Source organism: Lepidochelys kempii, chromosome 1 (genome assembly GCF_965140265.1).
Source record: "Lepidochelys kempii isolate rLepKem1 chromosome 1, rLepKem1.hap2, whole genome shotgun sequence".
Classification (NCBI taxonomy): Eukaryota; Metazoa; Chordata; order Testudines; family Cheloniidae; genus Lepidochelys; species Lepidochelys kempii.
The window spans coordinates 191,939,074-191,965,010 of NC_133256.1; the positions used below are offsets into that span (position 1 = coordinate 191,939,074).

Sequence of the window (25,937 nt, forward strand, 5' to 3'; positions counted from 1 at the left end):
AGCTATTCAGCTATTTTGTTGATACTTTTGAATCTGCAATGCCAGTTTAATAGTACTAGGGGCTAGTTAAATCCAGCTCTGTGCTTAATACTTGCTCTTTAGTGTAAAATTATGAGTTACCTTATTGATGCCCACATAGATATAAAAGGATCATCAATGCAGCACAACTTGATATTACTGAATTCTGGCTTGCAAAATTTCCTGTTCATTGAAGTTTTCTGTGTTAAATTGTGCATATCAGGTCCTCAGTGCTTTGCTGCAAGTATATTAAGGAGGCCCAATTAGCCAGTCATCCTTTTACTCCTGCTCCTACAACCTGTAGTGCAAGCTTTTTTCTGTTAAGCAGACACCTCCCCCCTGGATGAATGGCCTGGAGCAAGCCGTCCATCATTCCCTAAAATCAGAGGAATCAGTCGCGATTTGTAAGAGTCTGCACTTTAGGATTAGAGTAGTGTAGAATGCACATCATTTTCAAGCCTGCTGGGGCAGTTTCCTCAACATATTTTATGTTCTTCCTTAATCCTTTGGAAAATCAGGATTCCATGCTATCTCTTTTATTTGTAGCTTACTTCCTTGCTCCCTCTAGGAACTCAGTGGGGGTTGATAAATAAGATGATAGAAAGTATGTTTCTGACTTCTTTTGGTGTAATACTTTAAAATGATCTTTTGTCTACTTTATATCTAGTGCATTGGCTGAAGATCCAAAAGGATGTGCTGAAGGAAAAGTCCAAGTTCCAATGCAGGAGATGGGTGCTGTGGCACACATAGAAGAGTCTTCCCAGTGTATGTCTGCAAAGAAAACCATAGAAACATTAACCTCTCTTTTAAGGTGAGTGTTTCGCTGGCTGATGCCTTAACTTGAACAGTTTGAATACTTTCACTGCGTCAGAGCAATTGCAGCTATTGATCTGGCCTTCTCTGAGCAGTGCCATAATTTAAGTCTCTATTTCAAAGGCTCAGAAGGAAATCCAAATAGAATCTGAATGCTATGTAGACTGCCCAAAATATTACAAAAATTGGATCAGATCTTCAAAAGTGTATGCAATGCACTTCAGTGTGCCCATCTTACATAGATATTTGTTCTCAGATGCACGTACAGTATGGAAATCTGGGTGTACATAATAAGACTTTTGGATAAGTTAGGCTCAGTTTTGAATATCTGGTCCATTAACTTTATTTCACAATGCAGTTGGTAGAAAATTTAGAAAAATTAAGTTCAGTAAATGCTATGTACCATGCACTAGCAAAGCTTTTAACAAGAACATGAATTTACTCAGAATGAAATATATTCCTCTTTTAACCAGTTGAGTTCCTGGCTTTTGGTTCTTGTGTAACTATAATCCTAGTTTCCAGGATGTTAGCTCTTCCTGTCACACAGCCTCAGTGTAATGCCAGATTTAACAGAGTGAAATGAGGGTTGCACTTATCTGCCTTTGAAACAAGGCGTGAGAGGTAATCATTGTTGGCCATAGTCCCGTTGGCTGACTATGGACTATTTCACAAGCCACCAGGAAGTGAAAGACTGATTGTGTACCTTCTTGTGGATAGTGGGTTGGATCATATGTGAAGGTGTCAAGTGGGACCAGATAAGATGCCTGCTGCTGAAGAAATGGATCTTAGTGACTGGGGACGTTATTATGCCAATTGTCTACATAACACTTAGCAAAATGATAAAGTAGTGTATGTGAAAAAACTTCAGAGATTTGGATTAGCAAAACTATGAAATTATTTCTTTTTGCATCTATTCAATAACAGTTGCCAGCTGTATCTTTAAGGTTGTGAGTACACGTATTATATAACCCACTTTGAGAAAGTGAGGAATCTTTCCCAGCTAAGCAGAACAAACATTCAAAAACAGTTGAATGTGCTTTAACCATCTTCAGAGGAAAGATTGCTAATTGTTACTACTTTTGTTATTTGTGGAAGAAATATTTTGTAAAAGAAGAGAGGGGGTGTAAGCACACAGCTAAATCCCTTAAAATGTATTCCACCTAAATAAGAACAATGTTAAGTATGCATAAGCCAGTGGCTCTCAACCTTTCCAGATTACTGCGCCCCTTTCAGGAGTCTGATTTGTCTTGTGTAACCCAGGTTTCACCTCACTTCAAAACTATTTGCTTACAAAATCAGACATAAAAATACACCAGTGTCTCAGCACACTATTAGTGAGAAATTGCTTACTTTCTCAGTTTCTCTGTGTGAAACGTTAGTTTGTACTAACTTCGCTAGTACTTTTTATGTAGCCTGTTGTAAAACTAGGTAAATATCAAGATGAGTTGATGTACCCCCTGGAAGACCTCTCCGTACCCCCAGAGATACAAATGCCAGTAGTTCTCAACCAAGGGCACAAGGCAAACAGAAACATGACAAATTAAAGTTAGAATTTAGTGGACAAATAGTTGCTGCAGTAGAACTAGGTGAGATTTTAGCTTCGTACATTAAACCATCTAGTAAAGTTGTAGATCAGAAAAAAGAACAGAAGTACTTGTGGCACCTTAGAGACTAACAAATTTATTAGAGCATAAGCTTTCGTGGGCCACAGCCCACTTCATCGGATGCATAAAATCGAACATATAGTAGGAAGATAGATATACACACACACATACAGAGAAGGTTGAAATTGCCAAACAGTTAATTAAGAGGCTAATTAATTAAGATGAGCTATTATCAGCAAGAGAAAAAAACTTTTATAGTGATAATCAAGATGGCCCATTTAGACGGTTGACAAGAAGGTGTGAGGATACTTAACTTGGGGAAATAGATTCAAAAACAGATTGGCAGAGCCAGAAAAGTATCCGGGAAGTCACCTACTACAGGACAGGCCCAACAAAGAAAATAACAGAACGCCACTAGCTGTCACATTCAGCCCCCAACTAAAACCTGTCCAGCGCATCATCAAGGATCTACAACCTATCCTGAAAAATGATCTCTCACTCTCACAGATCTTGGGAGACAGACCAGTCCTCGCTTACAGACAGCCCCCCAACCTGAAGCAAATACTCTCCAGCAGCCACACACCACACAACAAAAACACTAACCCAGGAACCTATCCTTGCAACAAAGCCTGATGCCAACTCTGTCCACATATTTATTCAAGTGACACCATCATAGGACTTAATCACATTAGCCACGCCATCAGGGGCTTGTTCACCTGCACGTCTACCAATATGATATATGCCATCATGTGCCAGCAATGCCCCTCTGCCATGTGCATTCGCCAAACCGGACAGTCTCTATGCAAAAGAATAAATGGACACAAATCTGACATCGGGAATCATAACATTCAAAAACCGGTAGAAGAACACTTCAACCTCCCTGGCCACTCAGTAAAAGACTTAAGGTGGCAATTTTGCAACAGAAAAGCTTCAAAAACAGACTCCAACGAGAAACTGTTGAGTTTGAATTAATATGCAAACTAGATACCATTAACTTGGGTTTGAATAGAGACTGGGAGTGGCTGGGTCATTACACACATTGAATCTATTTCCCTAAGTTAAGTATCCTCACACCTTCTTGTCAACTGTCTAAATGGGCCACCTTGATTATCACAACAAAAGTTTTTTTTTGCTCCTGCTGATAATAGGTTTCAGAGTAACAGCCGTGTTAGTCTGTATTCGCAAAAAGAAAAGGAGGACTTGTGGCACCTTAGAGACTAACCAATTTATTAGAGCATAAGCTTTCGTGAGCTACAGCTCACTTCTTCAGATGCATATCGTGGAAACTGCAGCAGGCTTTATATATACACAGAGAATATGAAACAATACCTATTCCCACCCCACTGTCCTGCTGGTAATAGCTTATCTAAAGTGATTTCCAGCACAAATCCAGGTTTTCTCACCCTCCACCCCCCCACACAAATTCACTCTCCTGCTGGTGATAGCCCATCCAAAGTGCTCCAACCCCTCAGACAGAGACAAACACCTACAAGATCTCTGTCAAGCTTTCTTACAACTACAATACCCACCTGCAGAAGTAAAGAAACAGATTGATAGAGCCAGAAGAGTTCCCAGAAGTTACCTACTACAGGACAGGCCTAACAAAGAAAATAACAGAACGCCACTAGCCGTCACCTTCAGCCCCCAACTAAAACCCCTCCAACGCATTATTAAGGATCTACAACCTATCCTAAAGGATGACCCAACACTCTCACAAATCTTGGGAGACAGGCCAGTCCTTGCCTACAGACAGCCCCGCAACCTGAAGCAAATACTCACCAACAACCACATACCACACAACAGAACCACTAACCCAGGAACTTATCCTTGCAACAAAGCCCGTTGCCAATTGTGCCCACATATCTATTCAGGGGACACCATCACAGGGCCTAATAACATCAGCCACACTATCAGAGGCTCGTTCACCTGCACATCCACCAATGTGATATATGCCATCATGTGCCAGCAATGCCCCTCTGCCATGTACATTGGTCAAACTGGACAGTCTCTACGTAAAAGAATAAATGGACACAAATCAGATGTCAAGAATTATAACATTCATAAACCAGTCGGAGAACACTTCAATCTCTCTGGTCACGCGATCACAGACATGAAGGTCGCTATCTTAAAACAAAAAAACTTCAAATCCAGACTCCAGCGAGAAACTGCTGAATTGGAATTCATTTGCAAATTGGATACTATTAATTTAGGCTTAAATAGAGACTGGGAGTGGCTAAGTCATTATGCAAGGTAGCCTGTTTCCTCTTGTTTTTTCCTACCCCCCCCCCCCCAGATGTTCTGGTTTAACTTGGATTTTAACTTGAAGAGTGGTCAGTTTGGATGAGCTATTACCAGCAGGAGAGTGAGTTTGTGTGTGTATGGGGGTGGGGGGGATGTGAGAACCTGGATTTATGCAGGAAATAGCCCAGCTTAATTGTCATGCACATTGTGTAAAGAGTTATCACTTTGGATGGGCTATCACCAGCAGGAGAGTGAATTTGTGTGGGGGGGTGGAGGGTGAGAAAACCTGGATTTGTGCTGGAAATCACTTTAGATAAGCTATTACCAGCAGGACAGTGGGGTGGGAATAGGTATTGTTTCATATTCTCCGTGTATATATAAAGCCTGCTGCAGTTTCCACGATATGCATCTGAAGAAGTGAGCTGTAGCTCACGAAAGCTTATGCTCTAATAAATTGGTTAGTCTCTAAGGTGCCACAAGTCCTCCTTTTCTTTTTGCTGATAATAGCTCATCTTAATTAATTAGCCTCTTACAGTTTGTATGGCAACTTCCACCTTCTCTGTGTGTGTGTGTGTATGTATGTATGTAATATCTATATCTTCTTAGCGTATGTTCCATTCTATGCATCCGATGAAGTGGGCTTGAGCCCACGAAAGCTTATGCTCTAATAAATTTGTTAGTCTCTAAGGTGCCACAAGTACTCCTGTTCTTTTTGCGGATACAGGCTAACGCAGCTGCTACTCTGAAACTTGTAGATCAGAAGTAAATCAAAAGGATAAAACAGCCTTATAATTATCATATGGCTGAAATTGACCAGAAGTCCACTAAAATCACCCAGAGTACTAATTATTTCTTCAGGTGACAGCTCTGCCAATCATAAAAAATGCAATAAAGCCATCCTTTCAGCATAGTTCTGTAGGAAAGTGGTTGACTTAATGTGTTTGTATCAAAAGTAATTGTCTGGGTAGACTTCTGAAATGCTGTCAACATCAGATTTTATGGCCAGGTATTCTGCAGATAAAATGAAACTTGTAGGAAACCCATTTCCCTTCCTCATTTGTTGCATAGTAATTGACTGAGTAAAATGGGATCTTACAAGAGCTCACAATGGAGCTGGCATGAATGCTGGACTTCTGTCTTTGATCATGCATATAATTCAGTTGCTGGCGCTAACAGTAGAGAATTTAAAATGTAGGAAACAAATACTGCATAGGAAATATTGAACTATTCAAGAATCAAATGCTCCAAAACAAAGATTACTGGGCTTGTGGTTAAGCCATGTAAATAACACAGTTATCAAGTAACACTTTCACCCCCATCCATTCTCCCTGTTTCAGCTACCTCCTTTACCCCCATGTCTGTAAAGGGCAACCACTATCCATTCAGTCAGTGGACTGAATTGACTTTGGAGCCAAGTCACAAGTTCCACAAAGGTTACTGCTTAGTTTGGGCAAGTCACACTATCCCAAGGGCATAGAACACAGCTTCGCCACTTCCTTGGGATGAGTGAATTGGCTGGGAGGGATTTTATTCTGTGGCTTTCTAGATCAGGGCCTGGAGTCAGAACCTTAGTGCTGTTCTTGTCCTCTCCCACTTATTCACTGTGATTATTAAAGACACTTAACCTCTCTCTACCTCAGTCTGCCTCTCTGAAAAATAGGGATGACACCTCTTTAAAATCTTTGGGTATCCTTGGTTAAAAGGGTATCTCTTAGTGTAAAATACTATTCCAGCCCTTTGTCGACATAGTATGGAAGACCTGAATTGAGAACTGCACCAGAATTTCCAAAAATTATATCCAGGCCTCAGGTCCAGTTCCTTAATTTTAGAAACAGTGGATTCCACAATGGATTCTCTGTGGCTGCCAGAGAAATTAATATTGTTTATTATTGTATATAGCTAGTTGAAAAACAGGATATTATTTTTCCCAGCTCGGTGGTGGTCATAAAAACTGTATTTTAAATCAAAATTGCCAACTTTGCAAAATTTCCACTAGCCTTAATATACTGTGTTACACTTTCAAGCAGTCTTTGGATGTATAGTTTTAATCTTTCTCCACAAATAATATCTTTTGTACTGAGTGCGAAGCATTATAGTGCTATAAGCTTTGTGCTGGCATATCTAAAGCACAGTCTGGTTTGTTCCATACTGTCCAATCCAGGGTATCTGAGTAAGAGGGGCAAGTTTCTGTTAGGTGTCTTAATAAGAAGCATTCTAACTGGGTCCCCTAGTCTCCACAGTACAAGACTTGAGGTTAAAGAAATCTTGGATACTGACACATAGTACATTTTGTTGAAATTTTTTAGAGAAGTCCTGCTGTATTTTTTGCCAGACTGCAAATTGTCAAGAGAACAGCTTAATTGCATGTCTTCTGAGGATCTTGTATCTATGTTTAAGGTATGTGAACTTGTAGTTTAAGTCTGAGTGTGTTCTAATGGGTAATAGGGTGGTTACAGTTTAAAAAGTTCACACTTGTGTTCCACACCACAGTAGCTAAGAACACAGCCTTTCTGAATCCCAGGATGGGGAACATACCTGATTTCTTAAATACTACTTCATGGTAACAGGTTTCAGAGTAACAGCTGTGCTAGTCTGTCTTCGCAAAAAGAAAAGGAGTACTTGTGGCACCTTAGAGACTAACAAATTTATTTGAGCATGAGCTTTCGTGAGCTACAGTTCACTTCATCGGATGCATACCGTGGAAACTGCAGAAGACATTATATACACACAGAGACCATGAAACAATACCTCCTCCCACCCCACTGTCCTGCTGGTAATAGTTTATCTAAAGTGATCATCAAGTTGGGCCATTTCCAGCACAAATCCAGGTTTTCTCACCCTCCGCCCCCCCAATCTCACTCTCCTGCTGGTAATAGCCCATCCAAAGTGACCACTCTCTTCACAATGTGTATGATAATCAAGGTGGGCCATTTCCAGCATAAATCCAGGTTCTCTCACTCCCTCACCCCCCTCCAAAAACAACACACACAAACTTACTCTCCTGCTGGTAATAGCTTATCCAAAGTGACCACTCTCCCTACAATGTGCATGATGATCAAGGTGGACCATTTCCAGCACAATGTGCATGGTGATCAAGGTGGGCCATTTTCAGCACAAATCCAGGCTTTCTCACCCTCCCCCCCCCCCCGAAACACACACACACACACACACTCACTCACTCACTCTCCTGCTGGCAATAGTTCATCCAAACTGACATCCATAATCAAAAAGGCTGACAAAGGAGGTGCTGTTGTCATCATGAATAGGTCGGAATATGAACAAGAGGCTGCTCGGCAGCTCTCCAACACCACTTTCTACAAGCCATTACCCTTTCATCCCACTGAGAGTTACCAAAAGCAACTACAGCATTTGCTCAAGAAACTTCCTGAAAAAGCACAAGATCAAATCCGCACAGACACACCCCGGAACCCCGACCTGCGATATTCTATCTACTACCCAAGATCCATAAACCTGGAAATCCTGGGCGCCCCATCATCTCAGGCATTGGCACCCTGACAGCAGGATTGTCTGGCTATGTAGACTCCCTCCTCAGGCCCTCCGCTACCAGCACTCCCAGCTACCTTCGAGACACCACTGACTTCCTGAGGAAACTTCAATCCATCGGCGATCTTCCTGATAACACCATCCTGGCCACTATGGATGTAGAAGCCCGCTACACCAACATTCCACACAAAGATGGATTACAAGCCGTCAAGAACACTATCCCCGATAATGTCACGGCTAACCTAGTGGCTGAACTTTGTGACTTTGTCCTTACCCATAACTATTTTACATTTGGGGACAATGTATACCTTCAGATCAGCAGCACTGCTATGGGTACCCGCATGGTCCCACAGTATGCCAACATTTTTATGGTTGATTTAGAACGCTTCCTCAGCTCTCGTCCCCTAAAGCCCCTACTCTATTTGTGCTATATTGATGACATCTTCATCATCTGGACCCATGGAAAAAAAGCCCTTGAGGAATTCCACCATGATTTCAACAATTTCCATCCCACCATCAACCTCAGCCTGGTCCAGTCCACACAAGAGATCCACTTCCTGGACACTACAGTGCTAATAAACAATGGTCACATAAACACCACCCTATACCGGAAACCTACTGACCGCTATTCCTACCTACATGCCTCCAGCTTTCACCCTGACCACACCACACGATCCATCGTCTACAGCCAAGCTCTGCGATACAACCGCATTTGCTCCAACACCTCAGACAGAGACAAACACCTACAAGATCTCTGTCAAGCTTTCTTACAACTACAATACCCACCTGCGGAAGTGAAGAAACAGATGGATAGAGCTAGAAGAGTTCCCAGAAGTCACCTACTACAGGACAGGCCTAACAAAGAAAATAACAGAACGCCACTAGCCGTCACCTTCAGCCCCCAACTAAAACCCCTCCAACGCATTATTAAGGATCAACAACCTATCCTGAAGGATGACCCAACACTCTCACAAATCTTGGGAGACAGGCCAGTCCTTGCCTACAGACAGCCTCGCAACCTGAAGCAAATACTCACCAACAACCACATACCACTAACCCAGGAACCTACCCTTGCAACAAAGCCCGTTGCCAACTGTGCCCACATATCTATTCAGGGGACACCATCACAGGGCCTAATAACATCAGCCACACTATCAGAGGCTCGTTCACCTGCACATCCACCAATGTGATATATGCCATCATGTGCCAGCAATTCCCCTCTGCCATGTACATTGCTCAAACTGGACAGTCTCTACGTAAAAGAATAAATGGATACAAATCAGGTGTCAAGAATTATAACATTCATAAACCAGTCGGAGAACACTTCAATCTCTCTGGTCACGCAATCACAGACATGAAGGTCGCTATCTTACAACAAAAAAACTTCAAATCCAGACTCCAGCGAGAAACTGCTGAATTGGAATTCATTTGCAAATTGGATACTATTAATTTAGGCTTAAATAGAGACTGGGAGTGGCTAAGTCATTATGCAAGGTAGCCTATTTCCCCTTGTTTTTTCCTACCCCCCCCCAGACGTTCTGGTTAAACTTGGATTTAAACTTGGAGAGTGGTCGCTTTGGATGAGCTATTACTAGCAGGAGAGTGAGTTTGTGTGTGTATGGGAGTGGGGGGGGGTGAGAGAGCCTGGATTTGTGCTGGAAATGGCCCACCTTGATTACCATGCACATTGTAGGGAGAGTGGTCGCTTTGGATGAGCTATTACCAGCAGGAGAGTGAGTTTGTGTGTGTGGTTTTTGGAGGAGGGTGAGGGGGTGAGAGAACCTGGATCTGTGCTGGAAATGGCCCACCTTGATTATCATACATATTGTGAAGAGAGTGGTCACTTTGGATGGGCTATTACCAGCAGGAGAGTGAGTTTGTGGGGGGAGGGGCGGAGGGTGAGAGAACCTGGATTTGTGCTGGAAATGGCCCAACTTGATCACTTTAGATAAACTATTACCAGCAGGACAGTGGGATGGGAGGAGGTATTGTTTCATGGTCTCTGTGTGTATATAATGTCTTCTGCAGTTTCCACGGTATGCATCCGATGAAGTGAACTGTAGCTCACGAAAGCTCATGCTCAAATAAATTGGTTAGTCTCTAAGGTGCCACAAGTACTCCTTTTCTTTTTACTTCATGATAAATGTTTGTAAATTTTCATAGTGACCACTGTGTGGAGCCTTTCTTTTCTAAGGTCACTAGTTTGAATCTGCCAGATAGATAATAATTGCAAATAACCTGACAGCTGTTGTATGGAATCATGTGAAATTAGGTGTTCTTCAGTGAACAGATGTCCACATCATAAAATCACTCCTCCTGTTGTTGCTCATATAATATTTAAAAACTGGGGACCAGGGAAGAAGACTCTTCTTAAATACACTGATTTTAATGCATCCAGGTATTTTGTTTAACTGTGTGGTTAAGAATTGGGACAGAATTGTAGGGGTTAGCAAAGTCTTACAAGCTTAGTGTGATGTATTTTAGGTATTTTTTTTCCTATACAGCAATTTTGAATATAAATTTTAGTTTCCAGAGAAAAAATATTGCAGTTTGAAGTAATATGTAATAATGGTTTGCACAATCTCTTAAATATGAAGGGTTTGTTTTATACAATGTTGTTTTAGCCATGTTCTTCGCAGGATGTTAGAGAGACAAGATGGATGAGGTAATATCTTTATTGGACCAACTTCTGTTGGTGACAGAGACAAGCTTTCGAGCTTACACAGAGCTCTCCTTCAGGTCAGGATTTGTTTTTTTCTGTGAATCAGTGCCTAAGCCAGTTGCCACCACATACTGCTAGGAGCCAGGTCCTGCATCCACTGAAGTCAGCAGAAAACTCCCATTGACTTCAGTGGGCTCTGGGGCAGACCTGTTGAGGACTAAATAAAATTGACTTAATAGTGCATATTGACCTGATCCCACAAACTAGGTCTGTAAAAGACACCATTGGTCTCTCCTATTTTTAGGAAGAGAAAATATACCTTTACTCCCACCCTTAGTTCCTTTGAAAACAAAGGGAGATTAAGGTGTGGAGTAAAATACATGCACGGGGAGTAACTGTTAGGTAGAATCAGACCCTAAGCTTGCAATGTTTCTGTCCAGACTGGTTTCCATAAGATGACTTCTTGCTCTCCTCCCATAGTCAGTTTCTCATCTATGTGTTTCTGAAGTTACTTTGCATGGCAATAGGAAATTTATCAGAGAGAACAGGTACCATTCAGAGAAGTGGTAGTTCAACCTCATGCTGTCCCATGTAATTAAAGATTACCCCTGACTTCTAAAAATAGGTAATTAGGTTTGGAGTGGAATGACTTCTTCCACAGTTGGGTTGCTTACCTGCAGCTTTAAAATGGCAATCAAGGATCAAATACCGCTTGCTTTCAGTGTTTGGATCGCTTGCCCCTGACAACTAATTGAGCTTTAAAAATAAATACAAAAAGTTTCTGAGAAAATGCCTTCTGCATATTGGTAAAGTTCTTTGGCATTGCCAGCTAGATGTGCCTACTACTAGGGACAGCATATTGGGAGAAAAGTCAGCAGTTGGTTATGTTAAGTCCATTTACGTATAGGTAGAATTTTCTAACATTTGACACAAAGGAACTCTGCAATACAACGGGTGATGGTGCTCTCCGGCAATTAGACTATAGAGAAGATAAGAAGACCTATTATTATAGCTGGCTAGAGGAGTTCTCCTTTGATCAAGTGATAAAGACCTATCTTCTTAGTACTAGAGGATGGAACGTTCATCAGGTGTGTGTGACTCATCCCATCACTGTTTTTTGCACCTTTATAGAGTTTTTACACCTCAGCATTACCTTAAAGATGTAGGTGAATAACTCAATTGTGAGAAAAGTTTCACTATCCTCCAGTGGGCACTAAAGATTTGCTTTGCCTCTTCGGAGCTCTTGCAACAACTCTCGGAAACCTGCATTTCTCTTCTCCCAGGTCCTCCTGAGCTGGCTGGCTGTCTTACTCTGATCCTTGTCCTCCTTTTTCCTAGTTTCTGTATCTGTTTGTATTTAGCTGCTTATTATTACACAAAAATATTTCTTCACTCCTGCTAAGCTCATGCATAAGCTTAATATCCTCACTATAAATATTAATTCTGCTTTATTTATAAAAATAGCCAGAGGGGACTTCAGAACAACTGAAGAAGCCAGCATTGTGCTGCAGCCAGGTAAAACTATTTTATGTAATTCATTTGTATTCTAAACTGATGTTGCATCAGATAGAGTAATCTTCTTTGTGTGTCAGTTTCCAAGGAAAAGAGCATTCTTTCAAATATGGTCTTGAATTAATTACCATTTGAGGAGAATGTCTCTCTTGGGTATTATGTACTGCTGGTATACAGTGCATAGAAAAGGTTAAATTTAGGTTAGTAAAATGGGGTTTACATTTTGCCTTCAATTATGCCCTTGCAGTACTTTTGAAGTTATTGCAGTCAGAGGTGCTTATTGGCATGAATAGGCTTAGAATTTAGCCCACTTCTTCTTCTTTGAGTGGATGCAGACCTGTATTCCACTCAGGTGTGTGCAGGCCCAGCTCACCAAAACTAGAGAGATTCATTTAGCAGTACCCATTGGGGCAGTGCTCACACCCTGCCAGGACTACTTGAGGCCTGCACTGCTCCAACTCTCCTCAGTACTTTCTCACTGCCCACAGTTTGAGTTGGAGTGTTCTGTGTGGTATCTTAGCTCACACTTCAGTTGTTCACTCAGAGAGTTTACTCTCAATAGTTTGTATATAGTTAGTAGTAGTACCCTTACTACTACTGTTAGATTACTTAGTGTAATAGTTGGATTTTACCTGGTGCAAAGCCTTTGCTAGGTTTCAAGCACTGTCCCTCATGTAGAGTAGCTATCCTCAAGAGTAATTTCCATGCTCAGTGGTTATTGTGCCTAAGAGGAAAGTGCTCCATTTGCAGATCCTTCAAAAAGAGGATACTGGTGTCTAGAGACTTATGCCTGGCTTAGCACCCTGTGGAGCAAGCCATGAGGCCTACTTTGGTGTTGGGATCCTCCTCAGATTGCCCGACCCCTCAACAGGCTTTGATGCCACCGCAAGACTCTGATTCTTCTCCAAAGGGAAGAAGAGATTGTTCTCCTTCCTGTACACCCGAGAAAGAAGGCTCAGAAAACTGACCGTAGTCACTCCAAGGCTCAGGGAGATTCTTCCTCCTCTTCTAAGAGGAGTGTTGGCAAACATCAGGATTCTTCTAGTACTCAGAATAGAGCTGGGCTGTCTTCCCACTCTCCAGTACCAAGACGATATCATTCTAGCACTGTACCATAGACTCCAGTACAGTCCATGGGGTGGCTGTTGAGTCCGGTACTGACAACATCAGTCTCAGCACCGACCCTATCAACCCCACAGGCTTATCAAGCAGCCTCATATTTACTTTGTCTCTCTATGCTAGACTCACCTGTGATACAGGAGTCCTCAGCTGTGTGGTGTCTTCTGCAGTCCTGGGACTATCAGATTTGATTGCATCAGAATACGGGTTGTTGCTATGATCATCTCCGATGCTGTTTAAAAATCAGACTGCAAAGACAAGATCAGCGTCCATAACAACACTGAGAGATCCATTGTCAGTATCAGTTCCATTATTGGCTCTGGAGACCATTTCAGCTTGTACAGGCAGGAGCTACAGATTCGGTACTGGCCTGTACTTCAATACTGATATCCTTTCCAGTACTGAGTGTTCGTGTTGCCTCAGTGACACCGCCAGTTCTCCAGGGTCTGGCTTCTGTGCCTTCATCAGAACCAATGTGGCCCAGGGCTTGAGACAAGTCCGGGCATGTGATGGCTCCACCAGGGGTGGCTCCTCCGTTCCCTTCAGACTACTTGGAAGATTCCTCGCATTTGAGTTCAGAGTCATCTTCTGCTTCTGTTTTTCTGTCCAGGCACCAAGCTCAAAAGTTTTGAGAGCACCAGGGAGTCCCCATCAGCACTGAGATCAGTACCGTTCTCGCAGTAGAGACGGCAGTTTTTGGCCTGGTTCCTGCTAGCCACCTGGCTGTGAAAAAAGCAAATGCGGTCTTGCGATGCATCAGGCAAGGTAGTTTGAGTAGAGATAAGGAGGTTTTAGTACACTTATACAAGGCACTGGTGAGACCTCATCTGGAATACTGTGTGTAATTCTGGTCTCCCATGTTTAAGAAGGATGAATTCAAACTGGAACAGGTACAGAGAAGGGCTACTAGGATGATCCGAGGAATGGAAAACCTGTCTTTTGAAAGGAGACTCAAGGAGCTTGGCTTGTTTAGCTAACCAAAAGACGGTTGAGGGGAGATATGATTGCTCTCTATAAATATATCAGAGGGATAAATACCAGAGAGGGAGAGGAATTATTTAAGCTTAGTGGACACAAGAACAAATGGATATAAACTGGTCATCGGGAAGTTTAGACTTGAAATTAGACAAAGGTTTCTAACCATCAGAGGAGTGAAGTTCTGGAATAGCCTTCCAAGGGAAGCAGTGGGGGCAAAAGACCTATCTGGCTTTAAGATTAAACTCGATAAGTTTATGGAGGAGTTGGTATGATGGGATAACATGATTTTGACAATGAATTGATCTTTAACTATTCATGGTAAATAGGCCCAATGATATCTATAAGTCTATGAGTCTATATCACTTCCCTCAGTGGCCTTTATGGAACTTTTGGGATGTCCCTCAATCTTCAGGGTTCGATCCTCTTCTGATTCCAGAGAATGTTGCCAAACCCTCCTGCTGTCTCACTTCCTGACGCAACTAGGCTGGAGACTCATACTGAGGTTGCTCCTTCTGAGCTGGTACAGCCTAAGCCTTTATTGCAGGAGCAAACGGGGTCACTTTGGGCCTACTTCCTTCTTCATCTTCCTCACCAGGCAATTGCACTATACCAGATTCATCTTCTGTGCCTAAAGACTTTGCCTTATCAAGATCTCCTTAGGGGAATGCCTACAGCCTTGGCATTCAGGCCGAGTTCATTCAGGAGAATACCCATAAGTTGGTGCACATTCTCCAGTCATCAGTTCCAGGGAGGGTAGCTCTACCTATAAATGAAGCACTTTTGGAAAATGGTATTATGTCCCTATGCAGAGTTTTGAGTGCTTCTATTCATACCCAGCCTCTAACTTACTTGCTTGTAACAGCTGCAAATGAGAGAGTGAAACATGAGGGGATTTAAGTCAAAGCCTAAAGATAGAGTCTAAAAGATTGGATGTAATGGGACGAAAAATGCATTCAACCTTGTCTTTACAAATGTGCGCTGCTAATCTGCAGGCACTGTTATCAAAATATAAACTTCTAAATTAGAAAGCTATGTCCAAATTTAGACAAATTGCCAGAGTCCTCCAGGGAAGAGTTTTTTAAGGCTTTCATTGTGGAAGGTTGTCTAGTGTCAAAGACGTTGCTGCAGTGAGCACTGCATGTAGCAGACACCTCCTCCAAGATTATGTCCTCTGCTGTAACAATGAGAAGAGCCTTGTTACAGAACTCTGACACAGCTCCGGAGGTCCAGCAGGGCATAGAGGACCTACCTTTTGATGGTCAGTTTCTGTTTTCTGAAAAGACTGATGAGATGCTACCTTCTTTTAAGAACTGTTGAGCTACTTTCATTGGGGGTTTATAACCCAGTGATTGAGAGGCCTCATTATGGAGGTCAGCAGCAGCGATACTGTCAGTATTCCCAGATGTATTTCAGGAGTTGGCTTATCTTGCGAGACAGCATGATTTCTCCAGAAAGAGAGACAGTTTGCACAGGCGAAGGCTTTCCAGTTCCAACTAGAACCAACCAGCTCATCCTCTATCAGTCATTTTAACTCTACTACCAAGGGCAGCTTACCAGTTATCAACTTCCAGACCAATTCCCCGCCATTTGGGGACAGACTGCCCTGCTTCTACAGTGCTTATGAAGAAACAACCCCAGGCAAATGGTCCCTGAGTTCTGTGAGATCAGGTTATGCCACACAGTTCCCCCTTCTCACTCCCATGGCCCATCCCTTTTCGGGGACTTGTCTCGTGAGTCACTGCTCCTTCCAGCAGTAGTGATCGCCTATCAGGAGAATCGGAATTCAAGTCTTCCCTTGCCTGGATGATTTGGTTACTGAAGGGGAAGTCCAAAGCACAAGTCTGATGCACATGTCCTCCATCACATCCAGTTCATACTATGTCTCGTTGATCAACTGGGGCTGATTTTGAGCTAAGAAAAATCAGTATTAATTCTGATACAAAGAATCAAGTTCATTGTGCCCCTACTAGACTCTACAAGTTCCAGGGCTTTCTGCCCGATGAACAATTTCAAATAATGCTTCATCTTTGTCTGTCCTTCCAGTTTCACCCTTCAAATATGGCATGCTTATGCCTGAAGTTACTAAGTTATGTGGCTGCATGCACCTACACAGTCCAGCATGCAAGTTTGTGCCTTCGTCCTCTTAAATCATGGTTGAAGTTGATCTATCACCCATCTTCAGCCATTGGACAGGCTTGTCCAAGTGCCACTGGTGATCCTGAGTACCTAGAATGTTAGGCATATCGGAGCAATGTGTGCAAAGGTGTTCCCTTTGCCCATCCTCCACCGACCCGGACTATAGTTACCGAAGCCTCCACAATAGGTAGGGGGATGTGTCTAGGGACATTGAAAGTTCAGGGTTTGTTGGTAGGACAAGAAGCTTCCCTTCATGTCAATGTCCTGGAACTTCAAGAGGTTTACAATACATACCAGGCCTTTCGGGCTCAGATCAAAGGCACAGCAGTTCATGTGCTTACCAACAATACCACTGTATTATATTATGTGGGCAATCAAGGAGGAGCCCACTCTAACCAGCTCTGTCAGGGAGCAAAACAGTTTTGGCATTTTTTTCTAGCAAGGAAGACTCATTCCCATAGCTGCACACTTGTCGGGTGTTCAGAATCAGTTAGCTGGTCACCTCAGAAGGAATTTCTCCCAAATCATAAATGGTCCATGAAGAGCACTCTGCTGCAGTCTATTTTCAAAGAATGGGGCTTTCAGACAATGGACTTCTTTGTAATAAAAGACAAGAACTTCAGTCAGTTTTGCTCTGGAGCTGGACTTGATCCAGGCTCATTAATTGATGACTTCCAGTTGAATTGGAGATCAGCACTGATGTGTGCTTTCTCCCCAGCCCCGCTTATCCCTCAGGTTATACAAAACTGAAGGCAGATCATGCCAAACTGATACTCATTGTGTCAGCTTAGCCAAGAAAAAGTAGTTCTCCAAACTTCATGGTCTATCTGTGTGACTTCCCAGAACTCTTCTCCTCATTCCCTGCTGACACGACACCACAGTCAGATATGGCATCCGGTGTTGAGCAGTCTGCACCTAACGGCCTGGATACTCCATGCTTAGGTGAAGAGGAAGAATGATGTTCAGAAGCAGTACAGCGAGTCCTACCTTCTACTAAGTTTACCTATTTGGCTGAGTGGAAAAGTTTTTCAGTTTGGTCATTGGCTCGGGGAATATGGCCAGTGCTTGCACATATTAGATTAGATTGGATATTAGGAAAAACTTTTTCACTAAGAGGGTGGTGAAACACTGGAATGCGTTACCTAGGGAGGTGGTAGAATCTCCTTCCTTAGAGGTTTTTAAGGTCAGGCTTGACAAAGCCCTGGCTGGGATGATTTAACTGGGAATTGGTCCCGCTTCGAGCAGGGGGTTGGACTAGATGACCTTCTGGGGTCCCTTCCAACCCTGGTATTCTATGATTCTATGATATACAGGACATTTTGGATTACCTGGTATATCTTAAGTCCCCAGGTCTGTTACTCAGCTGATTGAGGGTCCACTTAGTGGCAATTTTAGCATTTCATCTTCCAATCCAAGGGAAGTTGGTATTATCCAGTTCCATGGTAGTTAGATTTCTAAAATATGTTGTCCACCTCTTTTTGCCTATAAAAGAAATTATTCCCTTTGGGGACTTCAGTCTGGCTCCCCTAATACTGGCTCCCCTAATAAGTCCTCTGTTTGAGCCCCTAGCAATCTTTCCCATCTTTCCTTTGCCAAAAGACAGCTTTTTTTATTCCCAGAACTTCCATTAGTTAGTGAGCTGCAGACCCTAATGGCGAAGCCTCCAGTTACAGTTTTTCAAAGGCAAGGTGGTCTTGAGGCCACACCCTATGTTTTTGTCTAACAGAGTTTTCATATTTTCACCTTAACCAAACAATATACTTGCTGGAATTTTTTCCTAAGACTCACTCAAATGTGGACAAGAGGAGCACTTTCTGTCCTTGGATGTGAGACAGTCCTTGGCGTTCTGTGTAGAAAGGACTAGACTGTTCCATGCATCACCTCAACTTTTTATCTCATGTGTAAATCGGATGAAGGGTCAGGTGATTTCCGGATGGATTACTTCCTGCACTACAAGAGGATATGGGGTAGCTCAAGTCACACTTCCAAAGAGGTGATTGGCTCATTCAATGAGGGCCCAAAAGACTTCAGTTTTGTTTCTCAGTGACATTTCTATATTGTAAATTTGCAGGGGCGCTTCCTGATCTTTCGTACAGATTTTTACCAAGCATTATGCTATTTCAGCTGTATCTAGATCAGAGGCAAACTTCGGAAAGCTGATTGCAGTCATTGTTTCAATAGATTCTGAGCCCCCTCTCCTACGAGTACTGCTTATGGGTCACCTGAACGGAATACATGACTGCAACCACTCGAAGAAAAAACGGTTACCTGCCTGTACTCTAACGGTTGTTGTTCAAGATGTGGGTGCAGATGTGTATTCCATGCCCCACCCTCCGTCCTCTCTGCATCAGTCTCTTCAGCCTTGGATTCCAATGCAAAGGACCTAAGGGAGTGTCAGGGCAGCACTGCCTTCAAGAGCCCTGGGAAGGACTGCCAGGGGCCCGAGGGCGTGAGCTCGATAGGTACTGCTAAGCAAAGTCCTCTGGCTTCAGCGTGCTGGGTGTGCGCATGCCTTAGTGGAATACACATCTGCACTCACATCTCGGAGAACAACAGTTACAGTACAGGTAGGTAACGTTTTTTTTTTCTCCTGGCAAACTTATTCTAGATTGCCTCTTTTCAAAGAAGTAAATTTTTAAAATACAGTAAGCACTGTGACTGCCAGTGCCCTAACTGTAAAATAAGGGATGCCAATCTTTTTGGAACCAGACATTTACTCAGAGAACTATTCCATGAATTATGTTTAATGTGTCTAATAAGAATTGTTTTGCAGAAGCACAGCTGTAAGGATCAATCCATTTTTTACAAACTAGAGCAGTTAAATGATATAAGAACTATAATAAAGGCAGAATTAGTGCATTAAAGTTAAATTGTATAGGCTCATGCTGATCATTCTTATTGACAAGGGTAGTTCATTAATTTCAGTGGGGATTATTTACAGGAACAAGGGCTAGTCATGTAAGTAAGGGAATGCAGTTTCATATCCTTAGTGCGTTATACAATCCTAATATGTCCATTATCTGTTGTCATTAATGAGAGCTGAGGATTGTAAATGTAATCTTCATGCTGGTTTCAGCTGTAAATAGACACTAACCGTGAGATCTGCAAGGGATTAAACTAATTTCTTAATATCCTCCTATGTCCCCAGGCCCTTTTCTCTTTCCCAAGCTATCAATTCAAGTATCAGTTCTAAGTGAATAAAAATGGGGCTAGAGAGGGTTGGTTGGTTGGGAAGGGGTTTTTTTAGTTCTTAAAAAGCCATTTAGTGAGTCTGGAGGATATACTGAGGATTCCCTTCTCCCAACACAGTAGTAAAATAGCTGAGTGGAACCTGGCTGATTTCGCATACTGCACACTCAACATCTGTTTCTTATGCTAGATAGCTATGTTCTGTGAGATTAAACCTCCCAGAATCCTTCTAGAGCCAAATCATTATTTTCTCCTATTTCTCTTCAAATCACTATTGGCAAATGGACTCTAATTTAAGAGATGCAGCTAGATAAACATTAAATTTTCCCTGACTAGTGACTTTAAATATTACAATAAATTGAATCTAAATCCTTCCTGCACCATCAGCTGTCTCTTAAAGTTCCACCATTCCTGCCTGTATGGGCATCTTGTTTCATATCCTCCATGTTGGTCAGTTTGATGAATTAGTAGTGAATCATTTCTCCCTTCTAAAAGCAATTATAAATGTATATTTATTGTATTTCTTAATACAAATATATCTGAATTGGTTTTGCTGTGCACCTGTATCACCAGGTCATGAAAGACTATTTTGTTCAGCATGAGAGTAAAATACTAAGAAAAATTCAGTCCCTAACTAACCATTCCTGTGAAGTAGCATATGTTAGTGAACTGCAACAGAGACGCTGTGAGATGCAAATAAAAGCTACTCAAGAAAAACTAAAGACCCTTCGGGAGAAGATATCAGAGCGAATTCACCCAGTGAGTGGTATTTAATTCAAATATTTATTATTAATGAGCTTTTGGTATTTTTCATAAGGAAAAAAATACAACTTGTCCTGGATTATCTGTTTCAGACTACAGTGTCTCTCTGTCAGAATAAGTGTCTGTGCACATAGATTTTTAAAATGAATGGTGTTGCACAGACTGGAAACAATCTAGCATTATTCAGATCCCAAGTTCAGTTGGCAATAGGGCAGTTTAAAATAATACCCTTTTACTTGTAAACTGAGCAGTTTTTGTTCTAGAATCATTAACATACAATCTGAAAAACTACTCTAATATGGCTTACAGCAGAGCACAGACACACTCCTACAACTGAGGTGGGTTGGCAGACTGTTTATTGACATACCTATTTCTATTATACCAAACAAATGATTGTATGTTAAACATAAGATTTTCTTTGAAGTGTAGTGCTGCTGAACACTCAGTTCATGTTATTTAACTTTAATTTGTGTAATGTCAAGTGTATTTAATTTTCTGTAACATTAACCAAAAGGCTATAAGGAAGTAATTTAGTAATTTCTTAATATTCTCATTTGTGAAGTATCATTTCTTTTACCCCTATTTTTTAGGTGAAGTGATGTTTTGTCTGTAATGTTTGAGCCAATCCCATAATGAAGGCAACAGTGTCACCCAAATGCTTATATATAGGGTTTTACTAGAACTAAAATAGCACCTAAATAATCCATCTGACAAATTGGAAAATAGCATACCACTTACTCAAGTCCTTGGTGTGAATTGTCATAGCTTCATCGAAACCATTGGAGCTGTGACAGTTACAGCAGCTGAAGATGCTGGAATATTTCTAAATGCAAATATAAATATTGAAGTGCGACAGATCATTTAAATGGCCTTCTGGTTAGACACTTTCTAATTAATATTACAGTGATGAAGATTATAATTAACTCAGAACACTACTCCATCTTCTGTGTATATACTGTTGGTCATATCCTCATCTGATGTAAATCAGCTTAGCTCTGTTGAAATCAGTGGTAGTCCTACAATTGACTTAAATGGAACCAGAATTTGGCCCTCAATGCATCATGTATTAATTGGCGGGTAGGTTCTTGTGCACTGGTGTGAATTGTGCTCTTGGAGAGAAGAAATAGTAACTTGCTCATGTGCTGTATACTAAATTACAGACTTATAGCTTGCCAATAAGGCCTACATGTCTTCATGTGTAAAGAAATTATAAGGCTTCAAAGAATGATAGCAGATTCTAACAGATGAATTTAACATGGGAAGTAGCCAGATCTGGAAGCGCTAAAAGGATATGTGAGAAAACAAAGCTAAGGTACAAATAAGAAATCTAAAAAGTAAAGTTTGCAAGGCACTCATGGTGATTGGAAATAAACTGAATTTGCTCTGGGCTCTCTCCAGGCATCAGCCTGAAACATGGTCATCTTCAGGAACAGTTGAGGTCTTTTTAGTCCAAAGTGTTGCTACTTCTACCTTGGAGAAACCAGAAACAGTATAGGATAAAGAAAAAGCAAAGCAAATTTTCTTCTGATCAATCTTACTTTACTTTACAGGAGTTGTTGATAGAACTCAGGAAGCATTGCCAGTCAGTAAAAAAAAAACATGACCTTTCTCTTGAGGTAGGTGACCTGGTCATTTTCCTGGCTACAGTTAAGATTGTCTCTTGGTCACTGAGTAAATGAGCCAGCTAAACATTCTAGGTGGTATATATGCCCATAAATTCACAGCCTCACGTTCCCTTCCATTGCAGAGGCTAATGTTGCTTTATGTTTTTAAAACATCGGAAAGATTGGTGTGAAAAAGCTGGGATTACGGTCCTTGGTCCCTTGGATACTCCATGATAAATATTTAACCAGTCTTTCCATGCCTACAGTCTTCTAGTTCTGAAGCTCTCCATTATGCTTACCTGGGTGTTACACAATGTCATGAAAGGAGGTTTTGAAACCTTATAAAGGCTCTTAATGTTGTTATGAATTGTGTCCATTTTCTCTGCCACGTGAGTTCACCTAGGGTTACTTCCAAAGGAAGGGCCTGACATCATCAGTGCTTGAGTCGAGTTGCCATCTGGTATGCACCTCTCAGGCGCCATGAGAGGTGACTTTTTTCCAGGTTCAATGGAAACCAGCTACAGCTCAGTCATCTTGTGAAATCACTAACCAGACTGCAATATTTAGCTCAAACTTTTATGTAGGAAGGTTTTTGCTAGTGGTGTGGAGCTCATTGGAAATACATTTTGCCTCTATTGTTGCACCAGAGCACTCTTCCTTTTTTTCCTTTATCTGTTTCAAGCAAAAATGCTTCATCCTGACTCTTACAATCACTGTGTCTCTTGAAATTAAAGAACATCAAAATATTGAGGACTGCAAAAATCTGGACCCAATAGTAAATTTTTTTACATCAGGACTGGAGATGTTTAGGTTGGAGCAGTCAGTTGCTTTATCTTATGAAAAAGAGGGGAAAAAAAAAAAGGCTAATGGACATTATTTTTTTCAGTCCTGGCTCCCTCTCTAAATCCTGTGTCCGGAACTGACAGACACTCAGCACTTTGCAAGATAAGACTGTAAATGAGCAACTGGTTCTCATAAATCGTTTATGTATTTTTTATTTTAGGAATTTAGTGAGACTGTAATTAATTAAATTCTGAGCTAATGCTTAAGTTTTGCTATTAAATAGGTTTTCAGTGGAAAAATTGCCTAGATTCCTTTAACACTGGTTTTAAGACTGTTAATGTAAATGCCCTTATGGTATAACACACCGCTGTAAAAATACTCCTATCTTCCCCTCACTGCCTTTCATCTCTCCCTCTCCAGTCCGTCCAAACACCATTGCTAACGCCCATCCATCTTCTTCAGTGGCCATGCTATCCCCTTTGATTCCCTTCAGTGGTCTTGTCTTTTATTGCATCAGATGCAAGCTTCTCGTTCTCTTCTACAGAGTTCTATATAATCACACCCCTACCCCTCTGTCTGTATCTCTGCTTTCTTTTCTCTCTGCTCCATGCTTTGTCATGCTTTGCCACCAGTTTTGTTCCTTTTATTACATTGCCTATAAATCTAGAACAGACTAATTACTTTACAAGGCTGTCTTTTCTCCCAGATCCTTGCTTACCTGCTTCTACAAGCAATCCCTCCTCCCTTCCAGTCACTAATTGCCACGCACACTCCGTCTCCTCAGCTGTGGTTTTTTTTGTTTGTTTTTTTTCAGTTTGCGTTATCTATTTTAGATTGTGTGCTCTTAGGGCTGGGTAAACATAGCTATATTTGTTTGCAATACTTTAAAATAATATTTACAAGGATACTAAGTGCTTATAGATCCATGCATGTTTGTTTTTTTAGGGTGACCATGTAGATGACTTAAAACAAATTGATGGCTATCTCGAAGAGCTCCTTAAACAAGACATGTGCCAATCTGGCATTGTAAGTTTACCCATTGTAAATACAAACACAGCAGAGTTAGGAGAACCTGTCGTGCCATGTGAAGAAATTGTGGATGTTTTCAAGAACTGAGGTGGCTTGGTCTCCACTGCTCATACATTTATACTATCACAACTTTTAGAAATACATTGGAAAATTAATCTTAACATAATATGAATGTAAACTGTTAACAAAGAAAATTATCATGGCTTATGCTTTTGAGAAATTGACCCGGTCAGCTTCTCCTTTGAATTTTTGTGCATTATGCTCTTGAGAAGATGTTTTGTTTTACCTTTGAGCTATAAACACTACTTTCATTTGTTTGATGTAGTAACTTCATAGATACAGACCGACCTGTGTATCATATGTTAGTACTTCATAGTAATAGATATTATTGAAGATTTCCGTTTAGTCAATGAAGATAAAAGACTTTAAAAATGTTATTTTACAGTATCTTTGTTACATGTTTCCGATTATTGGATGTGACAAATACAGTTGTTCTAGAGAGCTTGCAAACCTTTGGCTAATTTATTTATATTTACGAAGGGAATGTTTCTGGCTGTTCAGTATTTAGTCTACTTTTTTCAGGCATTACACAGAGAAACTCCTTAGTACAGAAGTCAATGGGAGCTTGCTTGAGTTGCAAACTCCAGCCTCAACCCTGCATCTGATAGCATATTGGTAGACTGCTGAACCCATATAGAGTCCCATTGAAGGAATGGAGCCCAAGAAAAGAGTTCAGCATTTGATCTATTGGGATTATTTGAAAAATGTTTTTAATGAAAGCTAGTTTGTAATGGAACTTGTTTTTGAAGTCCTGTCTGTACATCTTACACAAACCAGACTAGCACATACTTTCAAGAAACATTTGGCTACTGAGATACGCTTGGACTTCTGGTTTTTACTTAGTTATAATGCTCCAGCACTTTATTTGTCTTATGGAACTTAAATGAAAAGCTCAGAGTGTTACAAAACCAAGCATAGAGTCCACAGAGTTAAATAATAACAATGTCTCATATCTTAATACTCAGCATTAATTTTGGACACTATGGCAAACGTACTACTGAGGAAGAATTTTCCAGTCTACACTGGCACGTCCTTGTTCTTCAAAAAAATATTAACTACAATTAGTCCAGTTTGCTTTAAATTGTACGCCTACCCACTTGTCCCTCCTCACTTCTGCAGAGATTAAGTATGTTCTCCTTTTAATCTGTTTTATAAACTTAAGGTCAGATATGGTCACATCACCTATACAGTAGAGTGCAATTCCTTTGCAGGCTTGAGGCCAAATTTTTGAAAGAGCAACCTTGTTTCGTATGGGTACATCATGTGCTAGAAAATATAGCCATCTGCGAAAGGAGGCTGGGCCTGAGCCCTCTTGAAAATTAGGCCTGTATAGTTTGTGCAGTTGTACAGGACTTTGAAGGACCTCTGCATTTGTGTTCAGCCCTGCAGAATGAGATGGATACACCACATTTTTCTCTTGCACTACTCTGTTCCCTCCATTTTGACACACTTTTTGAATTACCTTTGAGAGTTACTGTATAGGTCATGCCTAAATAGCTAAACTATATTAATCAGTTTTGGCTGCTGTGACGTTAAACCATTAACTACTACCACATAACAAGTACTACAAACGTAAATGACCATTTAGGTCTTTGTGCGTAGCGTACAATTGCTGTTTGTTCTTTGTCAGAGTTTGTCTTAAAAGTCATCTCGTATAACAGGTTTAGTCTATAACTGCTCACCAAAATTATGTAAAGAGCCGCATGGGTAAGAGAGATTTAAAAAGAAAGAAAGCAGTGAACAATTATATGCGTTGGAGGTAGTTGTCCAAAGTGTTTTCAGATATCCAAGAGTGGGTACAATAAGTGGGTTCAGATGCTTCAATGGAAGTTGCTATTTAAGTGCAAACTATTCATTTCACTCTTGTAGTATATATATTTAAAAGCCTGGTACTTGCTGTTACAGTCCAAGTCCCATGCAGGG

The 25,937-nt window shown here is 41.2% G+C and overlaps 1 protein-coding gene across 1 annotated transcript in view; it reads left to right on the top strand.

Annotated features, from left to right (window-relative positions):
* The window catches only part of MORC1 (MORC family CW-type zinc finger 1), a 96,952-nt gene extending 72,584 nt beyond the window's left edge, over positions 1–24,368 (top strand). Inside the window, exons 23-28 of the mRNA XM_073306177.1 lie at positions 686–829; positions 6,983–7,073; positions 12,307–12,357; positions 20,350–20,535; positions 22,089–22,154; positions 23,871–24,368. Coding sequence (XP_073162278.1) covers positions 686–829; positions 6,983–7,073; positions 12,307–12,357; positions 20,350–20,535; positions 22,089–22,154; positions 23,871–24,041 — 709 coding nt within the window. The 3' untranslated portion in view covers positions 24,042–24,368. The remainder of the gene's footprint in view (positions 1–685; positions 830–6,982; positions 7,074–12,306; positions 12,358–20,349; positions 20,536–22,088; positions 22,155–23,870) is intronic.
* The last annotated feature ends 1,569 nt before the right edge of the window (positions 24,369–25,937 follow it).